Source organism: Alligator mississippiensis, chromosome 2 (assembly GCF_030867095.1).
Source record: "Alligator mississippiensis isolate rAllMis1 chromosome 2, rAllMis1, whole genome shotgun sequence".
Lineage (NCBI taxonomy): Eukaryota > Metazoa > Chordata > Crocodylia > Alligatoridae > Alligator > Alligator mississippiensis.
Window position 1 is genome coordinate 262,415,317 of NC_081825.1, and position 23,055 is coordinate 262,438,371.

Below are 23,055 nucleotides of genomic sequence, written 5' to 3' on the forward strand. Positions count from 1 at the left end.
AGTGATCACTCCGGTCCCTCGCTGCCACTGAGGCCAGCCAAGGAGGAGGAGGAGGAAGGCCGCAATCCCAGCCAGACCAAGGCTGCTTAACTTTCCTGCAGAGCCTCTCCTTGAGGGAGGCCCGCTAAGCCCTGCGGAAAGGGGAAAAGGGCAGCCCCCTTCGCCTGCTCGGGGACAAGCAGGCGGGACAGGACCTCCCCTGAGGGGGGCCGGCGGCGGGGACCGGACGAGCTGGCCCTTGGCGGGATGCTCGGCCCAGCCCACGTGCCTCGGCGGCCTTGCTCCAGGCAGCGCCCGGGAAGCCCTAGCCCCGCTGACCGGGGCAGTCCCCGGGGCCGCCAGCTGCCGGCCACCCCCGCCCCTTGAACAGGGCGCGGCCGCCGGCGCATGCGCGAGGCGGCTGCTCCGGGCGCGGAGGACCCGCCGCGGGCAGCGCCCGGTGCCGCCTGCGGGCGTGTGAGCCCCGCGGGGTCGCGGGAGGGGCCGGGCAGCGCCGCCCCCCGGCCGGGCTTTGTTCCTCCGCATGCAGCCGCCGCCCCCGCGCCGCGCTGCGGCCGAGGGGCACTGTGAGCTCAGGGCTGTGCGCGGGGGGCGAGCGTCCATGGCAGCCGCGCGGGCGGGCTGTGCCCCGAGCCGTGCCCTGCGCCCTGCCCGGGCTTAGCCGCGCGGGGCCGGTCGCTGCTGCCTGCCGGAGCCGATCGCCCCGCTGCCTCTGCTGGTGCCCGGGGGCCCGGCCCGGCCCGGCCCGGCCTGGTGGTAAGCCGAGCTCCCGGCTGCTCTCCCGACTGCTGCGGGGGGCACTTCTCGCTGCCGAGCCGCCGCGGCCCCCCTTGGGGCTGGGAGCTGCCGGCGGGCGCGCTGCCCCGGTGGCCGCAGCCCCTTCTCGCCCAGACGCCGGCCGCTCGCACTGCCATGCCCAGCGCGGGCGCAGGGAGGCTGAGGGGTGCCAGGAGCGCGGTGCCCTGAGCCGCCCCGTGGCCGGCGGGCGCTGGGATGCCGGGGGGCAAGGCCGGCGGGGCCGATGGGGCTGCCCCGCGGCAGCGCGAGGCCAGCGAAGGGGCAGCGCAGCGAGAGGAGGAGCAAGAGGACGATGGGGACGAGGACCTGCGAGACGGCGGGGTGCCCTTCTTCGTGAACCGGGGAGGGCTGCCGGTCAACGAGCCCACCTGGGAGAGGATGTGGCGGCACGTGGCCAAGATCCACCCCGAGGGGGAGAAGGTGGCACAGAGGATTCGGGGAGCCACTGATCTACCCAAGGTGAGGGCGCCTGGGAGAAGTGAGCCGGCCGCGGGCAGAGCTGCCAGAGAGGGATGGCAGGAAGCTGGGATTCTGTGGTGGGGCATGGCCCGGAGGTAGAGCTTTACCTCCCGTTGGAAAGGCCACTAACAGCAGTGCCTAATGCTGGGATTCCTGCTGCAGAGTCAAGTCTCTATCCTGCTGTTAGGACTTGGCGCTCTGTGGTTAAGTAGAGCTTCCCCTTCTACCTTCTTTGATAGCATTTGCAGCAACACAAAAAGCTGCATGTGTGGTAGCTTTGGAGCAAATTGGGAAGATGTGGGATTAGAGCACTGAGCCCTGAACTGGAATTCATTTCTGAGGGGTCCTGCCCTGCATGAAGCTGGGGGAGTGGGGTGTGGAAATGCCCCACTGCGCTCATAGGGGCTATGTAATAATGTTGGATGCTTGGCTATTTAATTCATCGTGGCAGGTGGTGTGCTGTCAAGTGATATGACTTGTGGGGCAGATCAGGGAAGGGAGCATGCACAGGTTGGAGGCCAAAAGAGATGTACAGCCCTTTACAGGTGTGAAATGAGAGAGGGGGCAGTAAAATAACCAGGAACGAGCTTATGGCTACTGGGGACAGTTTTAAACTGGGCAATTTTGGCACTGTGGCAGTGTCTGCCCAGGAAGGCAGTTTTAAGGCTAGAGAGGTTTAAAAGCAGATTAGATCACACCTTATACGGTTTGAATGGAGGGAACTCTTGCTGTTAACGGGGCATCAAACTAGAGGTCCTTTATGCACTTCTCGGGCCTTATGTCGGAGCATCCTTTGAAAAGGGAAACATAAGATTATATGACTTAACCTTGATGCTGTGTTGAGGCCTTTATGAAAGTTGCCATTTAGCATGTGCATATTTTCTGGTACAAATTCTTTTCGGTATATTCAGATCCCCAGATGAAAAGTGCTTGGCAAAGACTCAGTAAGTCTCTTGAATTGTCCTGTGCAGGAGGCATATCTCTATCCATTTAAAAATGAAGGAAACCAAAGTACAAAAAGATGAGGTAATTTGCTCAGGCTCTCGCAGCAAAGGCTTATCTACACAGGGAAACTAGTGTTAAATAAGCTTGGCAGTGACTCTTGTTTTTATTTTACAGTGCACTAGCCCTCCATACTTACTCCCCACATGGATGCTTCTTTTGGTTTTCACTACGTGTCTTTTTGTGGTATAGTTTAATTCACTTCTCTTGCTGTGTCGGGTACAAACCTTGAGTTCTCATTTCTAGTCCTGTTTTCAGAGTCCCAACACTCTCCACCCTCCTCCCATCCCCCGCTCACTCTCAAGACTCTGAAACAGCTTGGGTGAGCACTCAGGGTGCCTTTTTGATTAATCAAAACTTAATCATCATCTACCCAAAGGAAAAATGAATCATTTGGGTGAGGAAGGAAGGAGGGGGAGCTAGCAGGGGAGGGTCAGAAACCTAAAGTCATGCGGGGAGGAAAAATTGCTCTTTTCAGTCTCTTGCAGTCCATGCTCTTGAGGAACTCTTGGTGGTTCACATTTCACTCTAACTGTCTTGCATAGCATCAGTGCCAAAGGCCTACAGTCAGTGGAAGCAACTGGCACAAGCTCCTTGAGCAACACCAAGTTGAAAGCTGTATCCATTTTGGTAGTTGCCAGCACCATTATGTACCAGCCTAGCTCATGCGCTTCATTCAGTGAGGCCAGCACAGAGCGTGTTGCTTGTTCTGGGCTGTTGCGTATTAGTAGAAGACTATCACTGGCTCAGGGAAATGGAGAGAAGAGTGTGGTGGGAAGCACTGAGGACAGATGAGCTAGGACAGGGGTCAGTAACATATAGACCATGGACTTGCTGGATCTGACCCATGGACCTAGAGAGCTTTGTCTGTGCCACTGCCCCGTCTCTCCGTCCTTCCAGCTTGAGCAGTGAGGAGCTTTGTCTATGCCTCCACCAGGGCCAGGCACTGGGAACTGTGCACATGCCATTTCCCCCAGCCCATGGAGAGTTGCATGGAGTTGGGCATCTGCTAACCACATCTATGCTTCTACCACTTTCACCCTCCTCCCCTCCCCTGCCTCGCCTCCCTCTCCCCCGTGGTGGCATGGGCAGCTTCCAGCTGGTGGGGAGCTGTGCTGGAACTGGGAAGCAAGAAGCAATGGCAGCATGGACACAGTTTACAGATGCCTGGCCCCAGACCCAGAGTGAGGGAAGTCCTCCATTGCTGACACACCACCAAAGCCAACCAGCCCGCATTAGACTGGAGTTGGGTTGTTCTGGCTCAGCTTGTAGAAAGTTGGCAGCCTCTGAGTAAGGGTGGTGGGCTCTTGAATTTCTGGCCCTGTGGGGCAGATAAACACCCTGGATCTGGGCCATGGGCCAGATCCCATGGGTAGGTCCAGTCCATGGATCAGATTCAGTGTGCAATAAGCATGTGAAGTCAGTCTGCAGGTGCAGTCCATGATGCCCCCACACACTGGGTCTGGTCATGATGTGACCCCTACACTCTGGATCTGGCTCTATGCATCAGATTTGGCTGCGTGTGCCAGTAGTTAATACTGCTAGTGTTCTCTCATTGCCAAATTTCCAGAGCACCAGTGAGCTAAGGAAAGAGAAGAACCCCTCCTTGCTTGCAGTAATGAACCTGTTTCTGATCAGTATTTACCTTGTCAAACCCATCTGTGAGAGAAGTTCTGATGCATCAAGCTTCAGAGAAGTAGAATTGGAGCATATAACCATATTCTACATGACTGGCTCCCCTAAGAAGCTGTTGTCATTCAAATGCTGGAAGCCAAGTGGGTCACATTAGAGATGTAGGAAATACCCTAACTAGTGTCTAATACAAGGTCTTGTGCCTGAGCTCATGGTTGATATCAGATGCTTAGGAGTCAAATGGTAGAGAACAGTACTCTTCCAAGGCCCGCCCACCCTCCCTCCCTCATAAAATAAACTCCACTGCCTGAATTAATTGTAGTGAGGTGCATTTGTGGTAGGATGTGTCTATGGGTGGATCTAGAATTTTGAAAAGGGAAGTTCAGATAGTGAAGTGCATCAGTACATATAGAACAACACCTATTTTTCTCCATTTAAAAATAAACTAGAAGCTTTACTAATATGCTAGGGGCCTAGGGCTGTGTTATTCAATTTAAGACTGAAACAACAACTAATATAATTTCATTGGAATGAGTTAAAAACAATCTTCAGGGCTGTAAAATAGAAGCTTCATTACCAGGAGCAGCTATCACTCAGACAGCAGAATTGCAGAAGGATAGCTTAATTGGTGCAACATAAAGACCAATACAAAGAAGAGTGGGTCATTAACCCTGGGGAGTGAAGAGTTTAGAAGGGATCAGGTAGATTAGAATGAGACAAGACATCAATTGACTGCCTGGCTAGAAACCAGGAAGTTGGTTTTAAACTTTGAGTGGAGCAGGAGTCAAAGGGAGAGTTAGGGGGAGGTTTAAGTGCACCAGTGCAACCCCCTCCCCCAAATCCGCCCCCTGGATGTGTCAGCTACTCTGCTGAGCTGTCTATTCAGCTGTGGCATTCAGCAGTACCTATGGGTTTCACTGGGCTCCTTGGTTTCCCCATAGTCTTGGATGCCTGCTGAGCTCTGCTAGGTTCATGAAGCTTTGTCCTGTGATTGGGGCAGAGGAAAATACATTGTCATACTCTCAAGTGCTACTGTCAGATAATGCCAAAAAGAGCTGCCATTTGTCAGCTCTGTAGAGCTTTCTCCTATTCTATGGGATTTGATTAATAGTGACGTAGCTAAACATTGACACCTAAGCAACTGTGATTGGGTACCTGAGTTAGCATGTTTCTAAGCTGAGTGGGGTTGGTTTTCCCCGCCTCTGTCTGCTATTGTTGCAGGCTCTCATCAGGCTCAATCAGGGCATCTCACAATTGGTTACATTGAAAATAAATCTCTCTTTGTATGGGAACCATAGTAGGGAGAGATTTTAGTCTTTAATTGGTAATGATAGATGTTTTCAGCTGTTTAACTATCTCTTCCTCTTTGAAGTCTGCTGATCATAGAAAAGCAGGGTTGGAAGGGACCTCAGGAGGCCACCTTGTTGACTCCCCCAACCCCCCACTACTCCAGGCAGGATCATCCCTATTTAAGACTATACAAGTGTTTCTTTAACCAACGAGTTCATGTAAAGTTCATGTAAACATGACAGAGGGAGGCTGTTTGACTGTTAACTGGCACCATCTTCCACTGCCTGTTCAGAGGGCATAGCAGCCCTCTTCCCAATGGTCCTAAGTGACTACATATCTCCAGGGCTGTCCACTTCCAGGTATAGTTTAGCATTATCCACAGAATACCCAGACACTTGCTTCGTGTTGCTGTTTCACTGAACTGTGCAAGACTGTTGAGTGTCACCTGTATGAAAAGGCCCTTTTCAATCCCAGCAGGAGGTGGCCCCTGGTAGAGATATAGCATGGGCTGCCTGAAGGAATTTGTTTTTTCTTCTGACATAGCTGCATCACATAGTTAAGCCAGCAAAAGCATGGTCAGTTTAGGTGCAGCCATACCAGGGATTTTGTTGGCAAAGCCATGGCAACCAAAGGGCATCATCTTTGCCCAGTGCTGGCTGGAATAATTTTATAATGTGGACCTGGCTGTCAATGACCAGCTGAAACAGACTTAAAATATACCCTTTTTTCCCTCTTCTGCTTGTGTATGTGATGGCAAACTGGCAAGGCATTTTTGTGATATGGCCTCCTCCAAATGTAGAAGCAGGGCTCCTTTAGCTGGGGCAAGGCAATGGCATTTTACAGCAGATCAAATTAAAGTCCAAGCACCCAGGGGAATGACTTTGGTTACAAAATCATTCCCCTGGGTGCTTGCACTTTGATTTGTGAGGAAGCTTATAGTCTTGGCTACACTGAGCTTTGCAATGTGGGATTTGCTGCCCCCTTTGTGGCCTTGTTGGTTCCTCTTTGTTGTTTTTCTTACTGCAGGCTGTGTTGGGACCATAAGAGGTGCTACAGTTCCATTCCCTGGGGAGTCTGTTGTTCATCCTGTTGGGCTGGTGCTGCAAAGTAATAATAACTATAGCTTTTCATTGTTAGATATCAAGGAGAAGTATTTTTCCCCTATACTTTATGCCTGAGGGAAATGAGGAGGCACAAAGAGCTGAAGTGACTTGCCCATGGTGTGGGAAACAGATTGGTGGCAGAGCAAAAAAAAGAAATGCCAGATCTAGTATACTTGCCACTAAGCAATGCTGTCTTTTAGCATATCCTTCCCAGGTGATTTCACTTGGTAAGACAGCAGTATAACTGCCTGTTTAGCTCTTCCACACACAGACAGGCATTGGTACCACTCCACTCTGCTGATCTTCTCTCCCTGGGATAGAGCTGAAAGTGACCATTGTACTTTTCAGCCGCTGCTGACCTTTCTGGTTTTGATGGAAAAAGTTGTACAGTATCTCTGCAGAGCTGACAGCCATGTAAGCTACATGGGTGTGTGTAGGGCTCTACAAATGCACAGGCAGATGCGCTCCCTGCCTTAAGGGAAAGGGAAGTTCCATTTTCTAAATAGAAGAATTACAGGATGGGTAGAAGTAAGCAGGCTGGTAGCTGAGCAGTGAAGGGACCGGGGGGGGGGGGGGGGGGGGGGGGGGGGAGGACCCAGAGAAGCAGCTGGTGCATAGTAGGCTGTGCAGTGTGTTCTTGGATTTGTGTTGTGGCTTGGTTAAACTACAGCTGCCAACTTAACTTCAGGGCTGTGTTGATAGCAAGAGTGTCTCTTGAGGGGCTAGGTGCTTGGACACTAGGATTATCTACAGAGAACGTATACAGGAGTACATACAGAGAAACAGCTGTTAAGCTTACTACCAAAAACCACCTCCCCGATATTCCTAAGGGAGGAGATGCGGCTGTGTCTCTTCCATCTGTCTTGCTTCATATTCTGCTTAGTTCAATTTAAGCGTAAAACCTCAGCTTTTCTCCAGGCCCCTTCCCAAAAGCCAAGTTGCAGTCCCATCTGTGCAGCCAGTCTGTCTGGCAAGAGTTCAGTGCAATAGCTCACTGTGTACAAGTCTGGGAACTCTGATGTAACCCAGCCATCAAATAAGGAGAGACCAAAAATGTAAGAAGCTGCCTGCCTCGTTGGGGACTGTGCTGCATGCAGTAACTGGAGCATTGAGCCCCAGGAAACAGGGCTCTTCATGGCTGTCTCTGATTTGCTGGTAATTCACCACTGATCTGTCCTTCCTCTGTTAAAAGCTAGATGTAATGTCTTAAGGATAGTGAAGATTGATTAAAGTTTATATGTTTTTGGCATCCTCAAATGGATGAGACTAGAAGAAGGGCTAAGCACTAATACTGCTTGGTCAACACATGGATGAAAGAGGGGCTCTTTCCCTTTCTTTCTCTCATCTCCCTTTCTGCAAGGCAAAATTCTGAAGACCTGATGCAAAGGGAAGTATAGCCCACACTGGGCTGCAGGGCCATATCTGAATGCAAGAGTGTGGTGTATTTGCATCAGTTTAATTCCTTAAGGTGCAGAAAGTTATTTTCTGTTAACTAGTCCCCTGCAGAGGTGGTTTCCATTACACAGTGTCTCAGGGCATTACATATTCCCCAGAGGAAAAGAGGATCTGAAAGAGGAGCAGTTTCTTCCAGCAGAGAGAAGAGTAACTGAGAGGAACCAGCAATTTGTGATGTTAATATGCATCTAACCAAAATGCAACTTTAGCCCCAGGAGTTAATTTTAGCTGCTTTTCTTCATTCAAATGCAGCACAGAAGTCAAGCACTGGAAAAAAAAAAAATTAAACCAGGCTGAACACTGAGCCTGCCCTGGCTGTTACCTCCTTCATTGTTTTTGCCTGGAATGATTTTCTGTGACTGTCAACTCATCACTTCCAAACCAATTTAGTTTGCATTCATTCCAGAGACAGCAACTTTCCCAGCACTATTCAGTGGAGTGTTTCCAGTTCCTGCTGGGACAGAAGTGCAAGCTGTTGGCTATCTCATTGATTCTGCTGTAGGAAGGCTGCAAGAGGAGCAGCTGGTGCCACCTGCTGCTCTCTGCAGGAAGGTGAAGTAAGGTATATGCTCATAAAGGGCACCGGAGGCAGTTGGTGGTGCTTATTAGTTTTCCTGCCTCTTTGGATCTTGTCTCCAGGAGCTTTTGGGAAATGGGCCCCTGGAGCATCATAGCATCTTTATTAAAAGAACTTCCTGGATAAATTTTAGGACTGTAAAGATGAAAATGCTCAAGAGATGGTAACAGCTACTAATGCATGGAGCTTGGCCACAGCAGAGCAGGGGGAGTCTTTCCTAAGAGGCCGACATTTTACTAAATGATTAACATACCACTTGGTGGAAGGGCCAGATGGTGGCTTTGCCTTTGGCTGTCTCTTTTCCCAAGGGGAAGGGTAGGGACCAAGCACATTCTTTCTCTTTTCAAGAACTTAGTGGCTAAAATCTAACTTTGCTGTGGAGTGGGGTTGGTGTTAGATCAGGGTGCAGGTGTTAACTTTTGTTAGCTTCTACTTCCTGTCATAGTTGTACCAAATCTGTCTGGCCAAGTCTTCCACTGAGCAAGCGTCTCCCAGGGGCTTTTTGCCAACCCAGTTCCCCCTTCTGCTTTGGCTAGGCAGACAGGACCCTTCTTGCTTAGGCTCTTGCTTTAAGCAATGACAAAACATCAGATATCTCTTTCAAAATAAAGAGAAAAGAGGGTTGGAAGCCAAGGCCTAAGACTGAAGAATAGGGGCAAGGGTCTATCTGGGTGGTGTGTTTGCAAGCATCATTCATCATTGCATAACTTAAAATTGGAGAAGGTAGAGATTGGGGGCAGAGGGAGGGGAGGAGCTCATGTATTATCCAGTCCATCTCTCTGCCAAGACTGGTTCATTCTCAGCGTGTTCTTCACGTTCAAGATGCCAGCTGACAGGGCTTCCATCCTTGCTTTTGGGAATCGGTTCCAAGTGCCAGCTGCTGCCTACGTTGATTAATTCTTCCTGAGACTTTTCCTTTTATTTCACCTCATGCCTTACATCCTGCACTCCTCATGCCCCCCTGCACAGCCAGTAGAGATATTGATAAATGAATGCACCCTGCTTTAGTTGTCACTTAGCTAATCTCTTCCTGGTTTAAGAAAAGACCTCCTGCCTTCTGTGATGATTTTTGCTGTTGGTGGTGGGTTTTCTCTGCATTCCCTCCAATTCCTTAGCATAAAAATAGACGTCTGAGGTGACTCTGTGCAGAAGAAGCTCCCAAGTAGACAGGAAAATGTTACTGGTCTACTGAGAAGACATTCCTATAAGAAAGTACTAGCATGGGGAGCTCTGCTCTGTGACTAACTGTGTTTTCACCTTCTGTTCAGATTCCCATACCGAGTGTGCCTGCGTTCCAGCTGTCCACCCCCATCCCTGAGCGCCTGGAAGCCATACAGCGCTACATCAGGGAGCTTCAGTATCCTTTTCTGTTATCATGGGTGCCAAGGAATGCTGATTCAGGAAGAGGCATCCAACCACAACTAAGAAGGGGACATGAAACTTGCTCCCTAAGAGCAAGAAATGGAAATTGGTTAGTTTGCTGTTTCATTCCCTTTCTGCCCACTTGAGCGTCCTTTGATTAATCCTTTTTTTCACGTGGCACAGGCATGAGCCGGGTCAAGCTGACATGTTGCAGGGTCTTCCTCCTTCAGCCAGTTGCAATGGATTGAAGAGGCTGTTCCTTCTAAAATGTGCATGTTCAAAGACCTTGCTGCTGTACTCACCCAGCTCTTCCAAGAGAACCTGGGGAAGACTGCAAGGTGATTTAGTCATCTGCCAAACTTCGGTGAGCTAGCGCATGAAGAGAACTTGGGCTGTGTGCTGAGACACCTTACTGGGTCTCTCTGAAGTGGCCAGAACAAGATGGTCCTGGCCCTGCAAACCCATACATATGTAGCTGCTGGTATGCTTATGACCTGGGAATGAGACTTCTCTGTACACTCTAGTCCTGAGTGCTGGTACAGGGTAAGTGCAAAGGGCATGTGCCATGCAAGTACAATTTTATCTTGCTGGTGGGATGTGGAACTGTCTCTGGTTTCAGCCCTGAAGCAAAGTGAGAAAGGAATTTGTCAGTATCTGTTGTGCAAATTCTGGGGCTGTTTTGCTATTGAGATGGGTCCCGTTCAGCATGAGAGCCAAAGTACTTCTGGCATTCCTAGGCTCTGTGTGTTCCTTTGCAAGCAACATCTTGTAGAAGAGGCTGACCAAAAAATGTGGGGCTTAGGGAGGGAAACAAATTGGATTAGAGAAGGGGGCTAATAGAAATAAAACTGGGGTACAAATTAGAGAATGAAAATGGGAAGATCATGAGAGAGGGGCCTGTTTAGCCTTTCTTTGCTGGTATCATGCTTGTTAGATCATGACCTGGCTGTAAGAACTCTTACTGACATGCTGGTGGCATAATGAGAACCTCCAGACAGTAATTGTAGTATCTGGGCTTTTTGGCTCTTCCTTATTGCATGGCCTTAATTTTTGCCTCAGGTACAATCACACTGGGACACAATTCTTTGAAATTAAGAAGAGCAGACCTCTGACTGGGTAAGTTCTGACAGGCTCTTCCTTCCTTCTGCCTCTGTATTCTGAGAACTTGCTGTTTCTTTTACTTGCTCCCCTTTCCCCACTCACCTGACTTAGTCTGATCCAGTGTCCAGCTTGAATCTGGGTGCCTCAGTGCTGCAGCTGTCCTTCCTGAGGTGATATAGTACCAGAGCTAGACTCTGCTCAGGATGCAAATGGGCAGAGCCATAAGTTGTCCTTTCTCAAGCACAAAGGCTGGATGTGTTGCCAAGGGTCAGCACACTTGCTTAAAAGGTAAACATTTGCTGAATCTGCTCAACTTTTGCAAGCCTCCAATTTGGAAGATAAATTTATGGGCTTCTGTGGACTTTTGTGTAAAGCAAAACAAAGTCTTGCCCTAAATAAGCTGTCCAAAGGTCAGCTCTAACTTTACAACATCTGTGAGTGTCTTTTGATACAAAATCTGGATGGTCTGGACTCTTCCAGGAGTCTAACACTTTGAAAGTAAACAATTTGTGGGAAGGCAGGAAGAGAGACACATCCCCAAGTACAGACTCTGTTTGGAAAAGGTCTGTGTTTAGTAAACTCCCAAGGAGACAGCACAACATCCATTGTCTTGCACCTGGTTCTCCTGACTGAGTCATAGATTTCATAGACATTAGGGCTGGAAGGGACCTCGGAAGATCATCGAGTCCAGCCCCCCGCCCAAAGGGCAGGACGTCAGCTGGGGTCATAGGATCCCAGCAAGATAAGCATCCAGTTTCATCTTGAAGGTGTTCAATGAAGGCGCTTGAACAACCTCCGGCGGCAGGCTGTTCCAGACCTTGGGGGCTCGGACAGTAAAGAAATTCTTCCTTATGTCCAGCCTGAAACGATCTTGTAGTAGTTTGTGACCATTCATCCTCGTCATCCCTTGGGGCGCTCTGGTGAACAAACGTTCCCCTAGATACTGATGATCACCCCTGATAAACTTGTAGGTGGCCATCAGATCACCCCTGAGCCTGCGCTTTTCCAGGCTAAAGAGCCCCAGGGCTCTCAGCCTGTCATCGTAGGGTCTGCTTCCCTGACCTCTGATCATGCGCGTGGCTCTTCTCTGGACTCTCTCAAGCTTCTCCACATCCTTTTTGAATTGTGGAGCCCAAAACTGGACGCAGTACTCCAGCTGCGGCCTCACTAAGGCCGAGTACAGGGGGAGAATGACGTCCCGGGATTTGCTTGAGAAGCATCTATGGATGCAAGCCAGCGTTTTGGTCGCTTTACTAGCCGCAGCATCGCATTGCAGGCTCATGTTCATCTTGTGGTCAATGATGACCCCCAAGTCTCTTTCTTCCATAGTGCTAACCAACATAGCACTGCCGAGCCTATAAGGATGCTGCGGGTTTTTCTTCCCAAGGTGGAGAACCTTGCATTTATCGACGTTGAACACCATCAGATTCTCATCTGCCCACTTGCTGAGCCTGTCCAGGTCAGCCTGGATCACCCGCCTGTCTTCTGGCGTGGATGCTTTGCCCCAAAGTTTGGTGTCATCGGTGAACTTGGCCAGTCCGCTTCTGACTCCAGTGTCCACATCGTTAATGAAGATGTTGAACAGTATGGGTCCAAGGACAGAGCCCTGGGGGACCCCACTGGTCACAGGACACCACGATGAGTGACTTCCATCAATTACTACCCTCTGGGTCCGACCCCGGAGCCAATTTTCCAGCCAGTGGATCGTGGGGGACCCAAGGCGACAATTGGCCAGTTTCTCCAAGAGACGATCATGGGACACCAGATCGAAGGCTTTTTTGAAGTCAAGATATATGACATCAATCTCATCTCCCTTGTCCAGGTGATAGGTCACCTGGTCGTAGAAGGAAATGAGATTGGTCAGGCAAGACCTACCCGCAACAAACCCGTGCTGGCTATCCCAACAAACCCGTGCTGGCTATCCCACAAACCCGTGCTGGCTATCCCACAAACCCGTGCTGGCTATCCCAGGAGCCAGGAGCTTCCTAATCTGCTACCCAAAACCTGGTCTTCCAGGTTTGCTGCAGACCCCACCCACTCCTTAGGTGGTTGTCCAGGTGGCTAAAATGTCTTGGAATGTAACCCACATGAAATCTCCTCTGCAGCATGGGAGCAGCCCAGGGAGACCAGGATTGAGTAGTACTTCTGTTCACTCCTTTCCTGCCCTCAGGCCTAGGGTGTCAAGTGCCCCTGGCATTTGGTATCCTGACCTGAGGCTTCTCATCTTGATCATGTGAGTGTGAATTCCAAGAAATTCACTGAGATTCATAAGAGTGGCTCCAGACTTGCAGAACTCTAGGCCAGATTCTGCTGGCCCAGAAGGTGCATTCTTCTTGGCTCATCGCAGGAGAAACCACAGCAGCAGTGATGAGGTGGGATGAGAAATGACAAGAGGCTGACCTTGACTCTAGTTTATTTTCTGAGGGTTTTCTCCTTCAACCTTTGTGTTTGGAGGGTTCCCTTCCTCCTCCATCCCTACAGCCCACTTTACATATACACCAACACGACTGAGTTTGATGGTTCTGCCTAGCACAAACCCTCTAACCTTCCTCCTGTCTTCCCATCCTTCTTCTGTCTTGCAGGCTGATGGACCTGGCTAAAGAAATGACCAAAGAGGCCCTGCCAATCAAATGCCTGGAAGCTGTGATCCTGGGAATGTATCCTTCCCTCCTAAATGTGCATGTCTGTTTACCCTAATGTTTTTGCCTCTGTTCCCTCAGGATGCTTTCGTGCTACTGGTGTATTGCAAAAGGCCAATCAGAGTACTAGGAGTAGGATCAGTTCTTAAGGATTGAACCTCCCTCCTTCTGTAGGATTGTCTCTTAGTCCTTCTGGACCTAGTGTGCAGTAGGGATGCAGCACATGTTCCTCATTGTTTTAAATGCTCTAAATGCTCTCTGCAGTGCAGGGAGATACAGAAGGAACCTGGCCAGCTCCATCGAGATATGTCTTTACCTCAGTAGCTCCTGCCCCAGCTGCAGGCTTAGGCAAATGCTCTTTTTAAATTCTGGCCTTCTGCTTCTTAAGATTTGCATGCATAGAGGGGATGACACCTTTTCTTGGAACTTGCCAGGCTGAGTGAGGGTGGGGCCACTTCCTCTGAAATTCTGGAGGTTGCTTCAGTGATGGGAAAACACTTGAAACCCATGTCAATTGGCTGTGGGTTCTGGAGGTTTTGGCAGTTAACAAATGCAGTGGTTTCCCTTTTATGAAAAGCCAGTCTGCTGGTGTCAGTGCTCAGGAGAATGGGCTATACAGAGTCCTTTCCCTCTACAGCTCTTTTGGTTTCTTTGTTAAATGAGTTGATAGGTTTTCTTCCAGCTCCTAGCAGAACAGGGTTATACTTTGCCAAACTGCCCTTGTAATTGGCTTCCTGCATTGGCAGTATTGTTAGAGTGGCCAGGTTCCTGAATGGGAGCTGAGCTCTCCCTGACCCAGGGCAGGGTATAGTAGTCTCAAAATAGGCTGGACTTGCACTTTCTCTGAGCTTGTCTCTCGGGACGTCAGTCTACATTTTGTTGGCAACAGCAACTTGCCCAGGTTGCCTGGAAGGTTTTGTGGGGGTGGGAAGAACCTTACCTCCATTTTCTTGGCATCACCAGTTATTTCCTGAATGAGTCCATTTTGCCAGTTACCTCACCAACAACATGACCACACTGGAGCGTTTCCCCATCAGCTTCAAAACTCACTTCTCAGGGAACTACTTTCGCCACATCGTGCTGGGGGTGAACTTTGGGGGTCGCTATGGGGCACTGGGCATCAGCCGGCGCGAGGAACTCATGTACAAGACACCCACCTTCCGCACATTGAGTGAGCTGGTCTTCGATTTTGAGGAGGCATATCGCCGCTGCTGGCACACCCTCAAAAAGGTGAAACTGGGCCAGTATGTGTCTCATGACCCACACAGTGTGGAGCAGATTGAGTGGAAGCATTCCATCTTGGATGTGGAGAAGCTGGGCCGTGAGGACTTCCGCAAAGAACTAGAGAGACATGCACGTGACATGAGGCTGAAGGTAAGTCAGGATGTAGTGACTGGTGAGTTCGGTCTGCTTCCTTTGGAAGCTGCAGGTGCAAATTCCAACCTTGGTGTCCAAGTCTAGGTGACTTTGTTCTGTTGCGCTTGACGGTTTGATGCATTACTCTGCTGGGGGTGTATACAAATCCTGCTGGATATGTGGCAGGAAGGGAAAGGGGATTAGGAATAGAATCCTTGCCCCTTCTGCAGACACTTTGTTCCTAATGGGGATGCAGACCACTCAGAGTTTTCAACCTTGTATAACAGGTGAGCCTTGGAGTTTTTGTGCAGCTGAAGCCAAGCTACTTACTTGCTTAGAAATCTTGGAGGGAGGGGTGCATTTGAGACTGCCCAAACTGGGTACTACACATGAGAATGTACAATACCCCACCCCCTCCCCCACCAATGCATTCTCTTTCCTTGCCTGTAACTGTTATTTGTATTAATGTCTCCTGATCTAAGGCAATGAAGTCTTTCTGGGTCTTGGTTCCCAGCTGCTTCTGGTACTTACTTCCCTCCCATATTGCCTTTTTTCAAATTCTCCTACAGATCAGCAAAGGGGCAGGACCACCATCTCCCACAAAGGACAGGAAGAAAGATGTGTCCTCCCCACAACGGGGCCAGTCCAGTCCACATCGCCGCAACAGCCGTGGGGAGAGACGGTAAGCAGGGCTTGATAGTGGGTGGCTTCTTTTCAGGACTTTTCTCTGACTTGCTGAGGGACGTCCCATACTTTTGGATAAAGCAAACTTCTGTGAACTCTTGTTGTTATTCTCTCTACCTGGGAAGGTATCTCTTGGTTTGTTCTTTTTTGCTCTGTCACTGGTTTTTGTTTTTTTTTTCCTATTCCCTGAGGCACTGGTCTTGTGACATGTATAGTTGCCTTCCTACTTTAAAACTAGCTGGAGTTAAGGCTGACTGATCTGTACCTGCAGAGGTCATGTTAATCTAGTGCTTGATGTGGAACGTCACAGATTTCTCCAAAAGAGACCTAAAACTACACCACCGGCCAGCGAGACCTGGCATGCCAGGGCTGGGGGCTAGTGTCCTTGGAAAAATAGGTCTGGGGACAGGCCCAAAAGTATTTGGGGTGTGGGTGTTGGCCTCCTATGCCCTTGAGAGATGTTGAGGAGTTACTGGAGGGTGAAGAATAACCACTGTTGCTGTTGTGGTATCCAGGGAAGAGGCGGAAGTTGGGCTGCCTGCTGTTTGCTCAATCTGTGAAAGTTCCTTTGCCAAAGACCCCTGAGTAGTTATTGCCTTATCTATTCACAGGCCATCTGGTGAGAAGAAGCCTGCTGATTCCAAAGCAATGCCAGACCTCAATGGGTACCAAATCCGGGTGTGAAGAGTGCCATGCTTTCCATGCCTGGCTCCACAGACTACTCACTGGCCCCACTCAGGACCTGGAGCAGCCTGCAGCAAGCTCAATGTGGAGAAAAGGGAAGCAGGCATTGGGTGCAGGTCTTCCAAGATACCTCCTAACAGGCTGACCATGGAGCTGGATCCCATGGGTTACACAAGATTCACAGGCCTGTTTTTGGAAGGAGTGTGGATTTTCTTCTCTTTTTAAATCCATTTAAATAAGATTTTTTTTTCATTTTCTTTTTAAAGAAAGCTCTACCAGTTGGTAGAAAGATGCTGCAGGGGGTTGGGAAGCTGCCTGCTGTTTACAATGAAGGATGGAGAGGGTTGGGCCAGCAGAGCTCAGATGTCCTATAGGATCCTTTGGGATGAGAATATCAAAGTGGGACTAGTCCACCATGCCTCTTTCCCTTTTGTGAGGAAGGTCTCAAACAGTGCAAAGCCCTGGAATAGGGGCAGGGAAGGTCTTGGAATGCAAAGACCCCAGCTCTAGTGCAAAGATTGCAGGTTTGTAACTCCTGTCTTGCTGTAGACCTGCCAGGGGGAGGCAGGAGGGGAGGAGTAGGGGCACTCAGATACATTACTTCCCTCAGTTTTGCTTTGCTCATGATGGAAGAGCCTCATACAGTGCACATTCAGTGCAGCCTGCAGTCTGACCCCCATGTTTCATTCATTTGAGCCAGGGCACATGGAAGATGAGTGTCTCGTTTTTTACTTGCGGATGTTTTGTTTCCCTTCTCTTCATGGTAGGCTGCTATGGCAATAGGGTGATGGTGCCTGACTGGCAGGCTGGCTGGCTGGAAACCTGATCTCTGGCCAAAGCTCTTGGTGTTACTTCTGAGAAGCTGATGGTGAGAGCTTTAGCCAAGAGGTGCAGGCTCTAGGATGAAAGTGATGGAGGGGATCATCTGATAATGAGCATCTTTCATAAAAGATTATTTCCTCCCCTCAGGGAGAGGGGGTTTTACTCCATCCTTGCTGTCAAGTTAGTGTTATAAGAGCCCCTTCTCATCCTGGATTTTGGGTACCAGCATTAAAATAAGTATTCAAGCTACATGCAGGGCTCTGTTCCAAGGGCCTTTGTGCTTGGGCAAGATAAGGTAGTGGCTTCTGGTCCCTATGTCCATGTTGCTGTATTCATCCCTTTGCCCTCATTTACAGCCAGTAGTGGCCAAAGCCTTCCTCAGTGCCTGTAAAAGTGCAGTGCATTGCTGTCTCTAAGAACGCAGAGAGCATTTGCTCAGCAAATCCCCCGTGGCAGTCCCCTCAGGGTGGGTTAAGGAAACACCACTTTTCCTGTTCCCTCACAGCATATTTCCTGGGTAGAAAAGACCTGGTGTGATGCAGCATTTTGTTCTCACTGAATAACAGCTCATCTTCTCTCCATTCAACTTGATCTATGCTTACCAAGAGACCAAGTTTTGAGCAACTTAAGGTTGGGGTGTTCCAGAAAGGTCAGAAACAAATGCCCAAGTTAGGGAGTAGAACTTGGTGTACCACCCGGATCAAGACTGAAATGTCTGAAATTACTGCTGTAGAGCATCCATTTCCTCTTCTCTTCAGCCTGGCTTGTTTGGCCTGCATTTGTCCATCCTCCTGGGAGCACAGCCATGTTTCTGCTGTTACGACAGCTAGGTTGTCTTGCTGTACTACCTGACCATTCTACCTGATTACAGACTGGGCAACTCCCTAAAGGAGAGCTGTGTACTACCGGTTAGAACTGAGGAGCCCTGTGGCCCTTCTGTATGGGGCCTGCACTTGGAAGAGTGGGGATGCTAGAAATCAGGAGTGAGGTAGATGATGGGTTGGTGAGTCAAGGTCGAGGTGTATAGGCATAACTACAGGCTGGGAAGCCAGGTCTTGTGACATCACTAAAAGAATGTCAAGTATGGCAGTATCTAAATCCTATTGGAACAGGGCATATCTTTCTTGCCCTTAAACGTATTACAAGCTCAGGCCAGGTATCTACCATACTTGTTTGTGTTGTCACAACCAGGCCAAGTCACGCTGTGTCTCGATGTGGATAGCATAGAATAGATTCTTGTTCCAAATAATAAAACTCGTCTGAATTGAAGCAGTATTAGCTCTTGAAGCACTGCCCAGAAGTGCTCTAACTAATTCTGAGTTGCATGTCCTTCACCCTCATTTGGATAGCTGTTCTTTACTCATCACTGCAGCCTGTCCTGCTAGGTCCTCTCTCCGCTCTGTTCTTACTGCTGTATGGAAACTACACTACAAACCCCACATACACTTATCTGCCACAAGTATTCCATTGTACACAAAAAAGAAACAGTTAATGATTGAGAAATAAGATCATGTGACTGGTCAAGCAGACAGTTATACTAATTTGGTGGGGATTGTGCCGTGTTTCAAACTGATCTGTCTTAAACAGTTTGTGTGTATGCTTTACTCTGCAATAAGAAGCCACACAGTAGAAATATACTGTGTTTGGCAGCTCTTTCATTCCAGGGGAAGTTGACCTGGTTTAGCAGGCTGAAGGATAAAGCAGACACATGAAACAGTTGCAGTGGATCAGCTGATGAACATTTGTAAGCAGTGATTTCCCTCCTCCCTCCCCCACTACTCCTCTTCTCAATCTTTAAATTGGTCTGATTGTTTTCATTCAAAAGTTGCCATTTAGATGCTCCATCTGGCTTGTACTATGTTCTTGTAAATTACTGTATTAAGTATTGGACGTTATGATGATGAAATGCTCTAGAAATACTGTAGGTGCAATTCACGGACAAATGTATATAATGTGGATTATAAGGAACAATTTCACTTCCCTGTATATACTGTTCTGCAGTTGTTTAAGGATCTACGTAATATCATGTGGGAGCCAGTGAAATTATTTACCAAGCTCAAGGCAGATTGAAGATGGAAAAAAATCAGAAAATAGCCAATTTTCATAAATCAATATATGGCCTCTCCCTAAGTGTGGCCCAGTCAGTCAACAAAAGCTCTTGAGAATGAGAAGCCTTGTGGAAAGTACATTCATTAGTTAGACAGATTTAGAGTTGAGCTTTTTTATTAAGTGGAAAGAAGCAAAAGAGGCCTGCAGTAAAAACCTGGTTAGCAAAGAGTAAGCCACATGTTAATAATACTTTCCCATGAGCAGGGCAAGGGGATGCTGTCTGACATGAATGAGTCACCAAGACAGACTCGCTAAGCTAAGAAAGACTAAATGCTTTGTTCTATTCTACAATTAAGCTGTACAGCTTTCTTCCTGAATGATGGCACTGAGACTAGTAGTTTAAAAAATTTAATTAAGTGGATGTTTAAGGGAATGCATGGCAGGTAAGAGTTCTTCAAGATCTCATAATCATCATCCTTTAGAACAGGGGTGTCAACCATACAGCCCATGGGCCTGTGGAGCCTTATGATCTGGCCTGTGCGGCATAGCCCCAGCTGCACAAGACCTGGCACTGTGGGCATTGCATGTGGCAAGCATGGGGTGCATACAGGGCTGGTCCTAAATAAACTCTGTGCACTGGCTTGGGCTGGTGTGGGCTGTAGCCATTGCATAGGACCAGTCTGATCAGACACCACACACAGCATGCACTCTGTGCTAGCCTTTGCCATGTGTTCAGCACACACCAGTCCCACTTCAGGATTTGCACTGCACACAGCACATGAGCTGCATACAGTACAGGGGTTCCAGGGCATAAGCTGTATGTGGCACCCTGCCAGACCAGCCCTGCATGCTGGCTCTGGTGTGCATGGATGTCCTGGAGCCTAATTCAGACCGGCCCCAGAGCCAGCATGCAGGTCAGTCTACCAGGGCAGCACCTGAAGCCCATGCCTTGGACCCCCGACACCACAGATGCTGCACATGGCATGGGGGCAGTCTGCATCTGGCCCAGTGACTGTCTTCCAGTCCATGGGGGTAGATGAGTTTGACACCCCTGCTTTTGAGCATTCAGCAGCTGGGGGCCAGAAAGATTATTCTCTTTCACAATGTAGTGTGCAACTAAGTATATTAGAAGAAGCAGAACTACTTGAGGCTTCTCACATCACTGTTTTAATACAATGTGTGCGCCAGAGGTTCACTGGTGGTGCTCTTGCATTCCTACATTGGGGGAAGCACGGGGAGACTGGAAACAACCCAATAATTACACTCTTGCTCTTACTCTCTCCTTACTGCTGTAAGAGCAACTGTAATGAGACAGTTCACTATAACTCAGCCTGCCTTGCTAAGGTGGCAGAGGTCTCTGTGGCAACAGGCAAGAGAATTTCTGTAGTGAATCTTCTGCTATGGAAAATTAGGGTACACAAAATATTTACCATAACCTGTAATTCTGCTGTTGAGCAGAGAGAGGAAGTCAATACTGTCTGCAAGAAAGCAGCAGCCTGGCTACTAGACCCAAACCTAGGACTCCAGTGGAACTTATGCCTGGAGTCAGTCCTAATACTTTTTCTAAACCTCTGTAAAGAAAAGAACTAAAGAGCTATTGAGAGTGAAGGAGAGGAGGATGACTGTCTATATTCTTTGATGTTCACATGACAAAATGTGTTTGAAACCATAGGATTTTGTCGTTGTTGCTGCCTCGGAGCCAGCACTAGCATGATGCCTCTAAGATTGAACGTAAATGACTAATATGGGGGATGTTTTTATGGTTGTGTGTATAGACTTTTTTTACTACTGCCCCATTTTACATCCACTTCCTAGTGCAAGGGGAGGTGCAATTGTTTTGGCAGAAAAGCCATAAATTAGCCCTGCATTCTGTGCCACTCTGTTCCCCTTCGTCTGATCTCCTGCTCTGCTTTTTTCCAGTGCTGCCTGTCCACTCCCCGATCTGTTGTGTGCTGCACCAAGGCTGCCCATGGCATTTGTCCTATAGGTTAACTGCGCCTGTCCTAGTCTCTGCCTTTCTGAAACCAGAAGGAAGTGCCTCCATACACCAAGAAGGGCTAGACCCTGCCTGTGCTATGTATGTAGCCTATGTAGGCTTAAAGGAAAAGGCCTTACTTTAACAGGAGCTGAATTCTTGTTAGCAAGAACATTTCTCAGTGTGGATTTTGGACTTAAAACGCAGCCTGTCCTAATAAAAAGGTGGCCTTGGAATAGATAGGTCCTCTGACACCAGCCCAACTGGCAACTTTGAAGACTTTTTCAGATGAATGTGCTAGCAAGTATGGAACAAAAGATTCCTTCTAAAGGGGGTAACTACCCTGGTTTAAGCACACTGAGCTGCTAAGCAAAGTGTGAGAGCACACCTTCACCAGAAGCTGCAGTACTTGAGTCTTGTCAGACCCTGACAAGCCCCAGCTAGAGAAGGTGTGATATTGTGTTAAAGTGATTATTTTATTCTTATGCCACTGTGCACATATAAGCACATCTTGGTAGTGTACTCTGTTCCCACAGCTAGAGTAAGTGATCCCACAGCCTTGGCTGGGTTGTTGTTTGTATTGAGCGGAGAAAAGGAGCAGTAAGTTGTTTGCACAGTAGCTGTAGTCCTGTTACCAGATCTGTGTTATGTGAAGAATGTTGGCTTAGTCTTTCAGTTGAAAACCTTGAACAGATTCCCGTCTAAATAATCACTGGTTCATGTGTCGTGTGAATCTAGTCACAACTGTTTTTAAATCAAAGAAACTATACTGAAGAATCCTCTGCTACCAGGAGGCAAAAGCTTGGACTAGAGGGAAGCAGTCAGTTTACTATTTCTAGTGGCTGGAAGCTCCAAGGGCACTGGCTTTTGCTCCTGATTTGGGCCAGTTACTTTAGCAAGTTGCTTCTTATGATTGAAGTATTCAGAGCAGCCTGGTGTCCAGGGAATAGATGCAAACAGGGCAGGGTCTATACTCTGTCTGTTTGTTGTGCAAGTCTGCTTGGCTGAAATAGCACCATGTGCTCTACTAGTTTTGCACTATTGTCCTGTTTGATATATAGAACTTGAACAGGGGAAGCCTGCTGCCCAACCCAAGAAAGCTGCTGCTGCTCTTGCTTCAGCACAGCTGGAACCAAGCGAGATGCTGACAACCCCTGTGCAGGCAAGATGAACTTCTGCGGGAGTTTAAAAAGCTTGCCAGGCTCCTCAGCAGATGTTTACTCATATCAATGACCACTCTCCCTCTGGGGGGGGTGCCCCTGGCCTTGTCTGCTCAGGAGCAATCCAGCTTAGGCCAGGATGGCAACTGAATCCCCTATAACCTCTGCAGAGCAGAGTCCCCCCCACCCCTTCCCCCAGCCTCCAGGCCAGGGCTGAGATGGTGCTAGTGGGACCTGTGTGGTCCCTTCCTTATGCATCAGTATTCTCTTCTAGCATCTGTCCAGTACTCCAGAATCATTTACCTCTTATCACTGGAGCAGTGCAGAACTAACCAAGATTACTTTCTTCATGGACTTAACACGTGTGTCTTTTGTAACAAGTAGCAATTCCATGTACCTGTGCAGGCAACACAGAACCAGTATTTAGATTTAGTTCTTACTGCACCTCTGTAGCCCTCATGTCAGTATTTCCTCTTCCTGCTTTTTTTCATACTAGAAAATAAAATTCACCTCTGCACACGTAACTTGTGTAGAGAAAATAAAGGTTGCCTCTGTCTTCATTATGTCTAGTAAGAATTAGAGAACAGATGGTTAAGTTACTCCTTGTCTGCTGAAAATAGGGTTATATCATTTCTCCTGGAGTCAGATGTGTGGTTTTGACATCCAAAGGACTAAATGCAGATAGGCTACTACATGTGTGCTGTTGCAGGAAAGAGGAAAAAAAAGATCCCCTGGGGCAAAAATCTCTGCCTTACGAGCTTACAGGTAAGACTTCGCTAGCTGCAGTCCCAGTAGTAGAGCAGGTACAGGACACATGGCTTCCTGGCACCAGAGCAGAGGAACAGACTTCATAATATTGACAATCAAGCTGAAGCAAGGTAGTGTGTTGGGCCCACAGCAACTGCAG

The 23,055-nt window shown here is 48.7% G+C and overlaps 1 protein-coding gene across 1 annotated transcript; it reads left to right on the forward strand.

Moving 5' to 3' along the window:
• Window positions 1-406: 406 nt before the first annotated feature.
• VASH1 (vasohibin 1) lies at window positions 407-22,691 on the forward strand. The gene is made up of 7 exons (XM_006274758.4): window positions 407-1,257; window positions 9,585-9,673; window positions 10,738-10,794; window positions 13,362-13,436; window positions 14,411-14,792; window positions 15,344-15,456; window positions 16,070-22,691. Exons 1-7 carry the CDS (start codon window positions 994-996, stop codon window positions 16,140-16,142), a joined length of 1,053 nt encoding a protein of 350 aa, XP_006274820.2. The 5' UTR covers window positions 407-993; the 3' UTR covers window positions 16,143-22,691.
• Window positions 22,692-23,055: the final 364 nt, after the last annotated feature.

Bases quoted from the DNA above. Each gene is read 5' to 3' on its own strand.
- VASH1 (XM_006274758.4), top strand. From the start codon at position 994: ATGCCGGGGGGCAAGGCCGGCGGGGCCGATGGGGCTGCCCCGCGGCAG. The intron at 1,258-9,584 runs GTGAGGGCGCCT...CCTTCTGTTCAG, and splicing joins GAGCCACTGATCTACCCAAG to ATTCCCATACCGAGTGTGCC. The intron at 14,793-15,343 runs GTAAGTCAGGAT...ATTCTCCTACAG, and splicing joins CACGTGACATGAGGCTGAAG to ATCAGCAAAGGGGCAGGACC.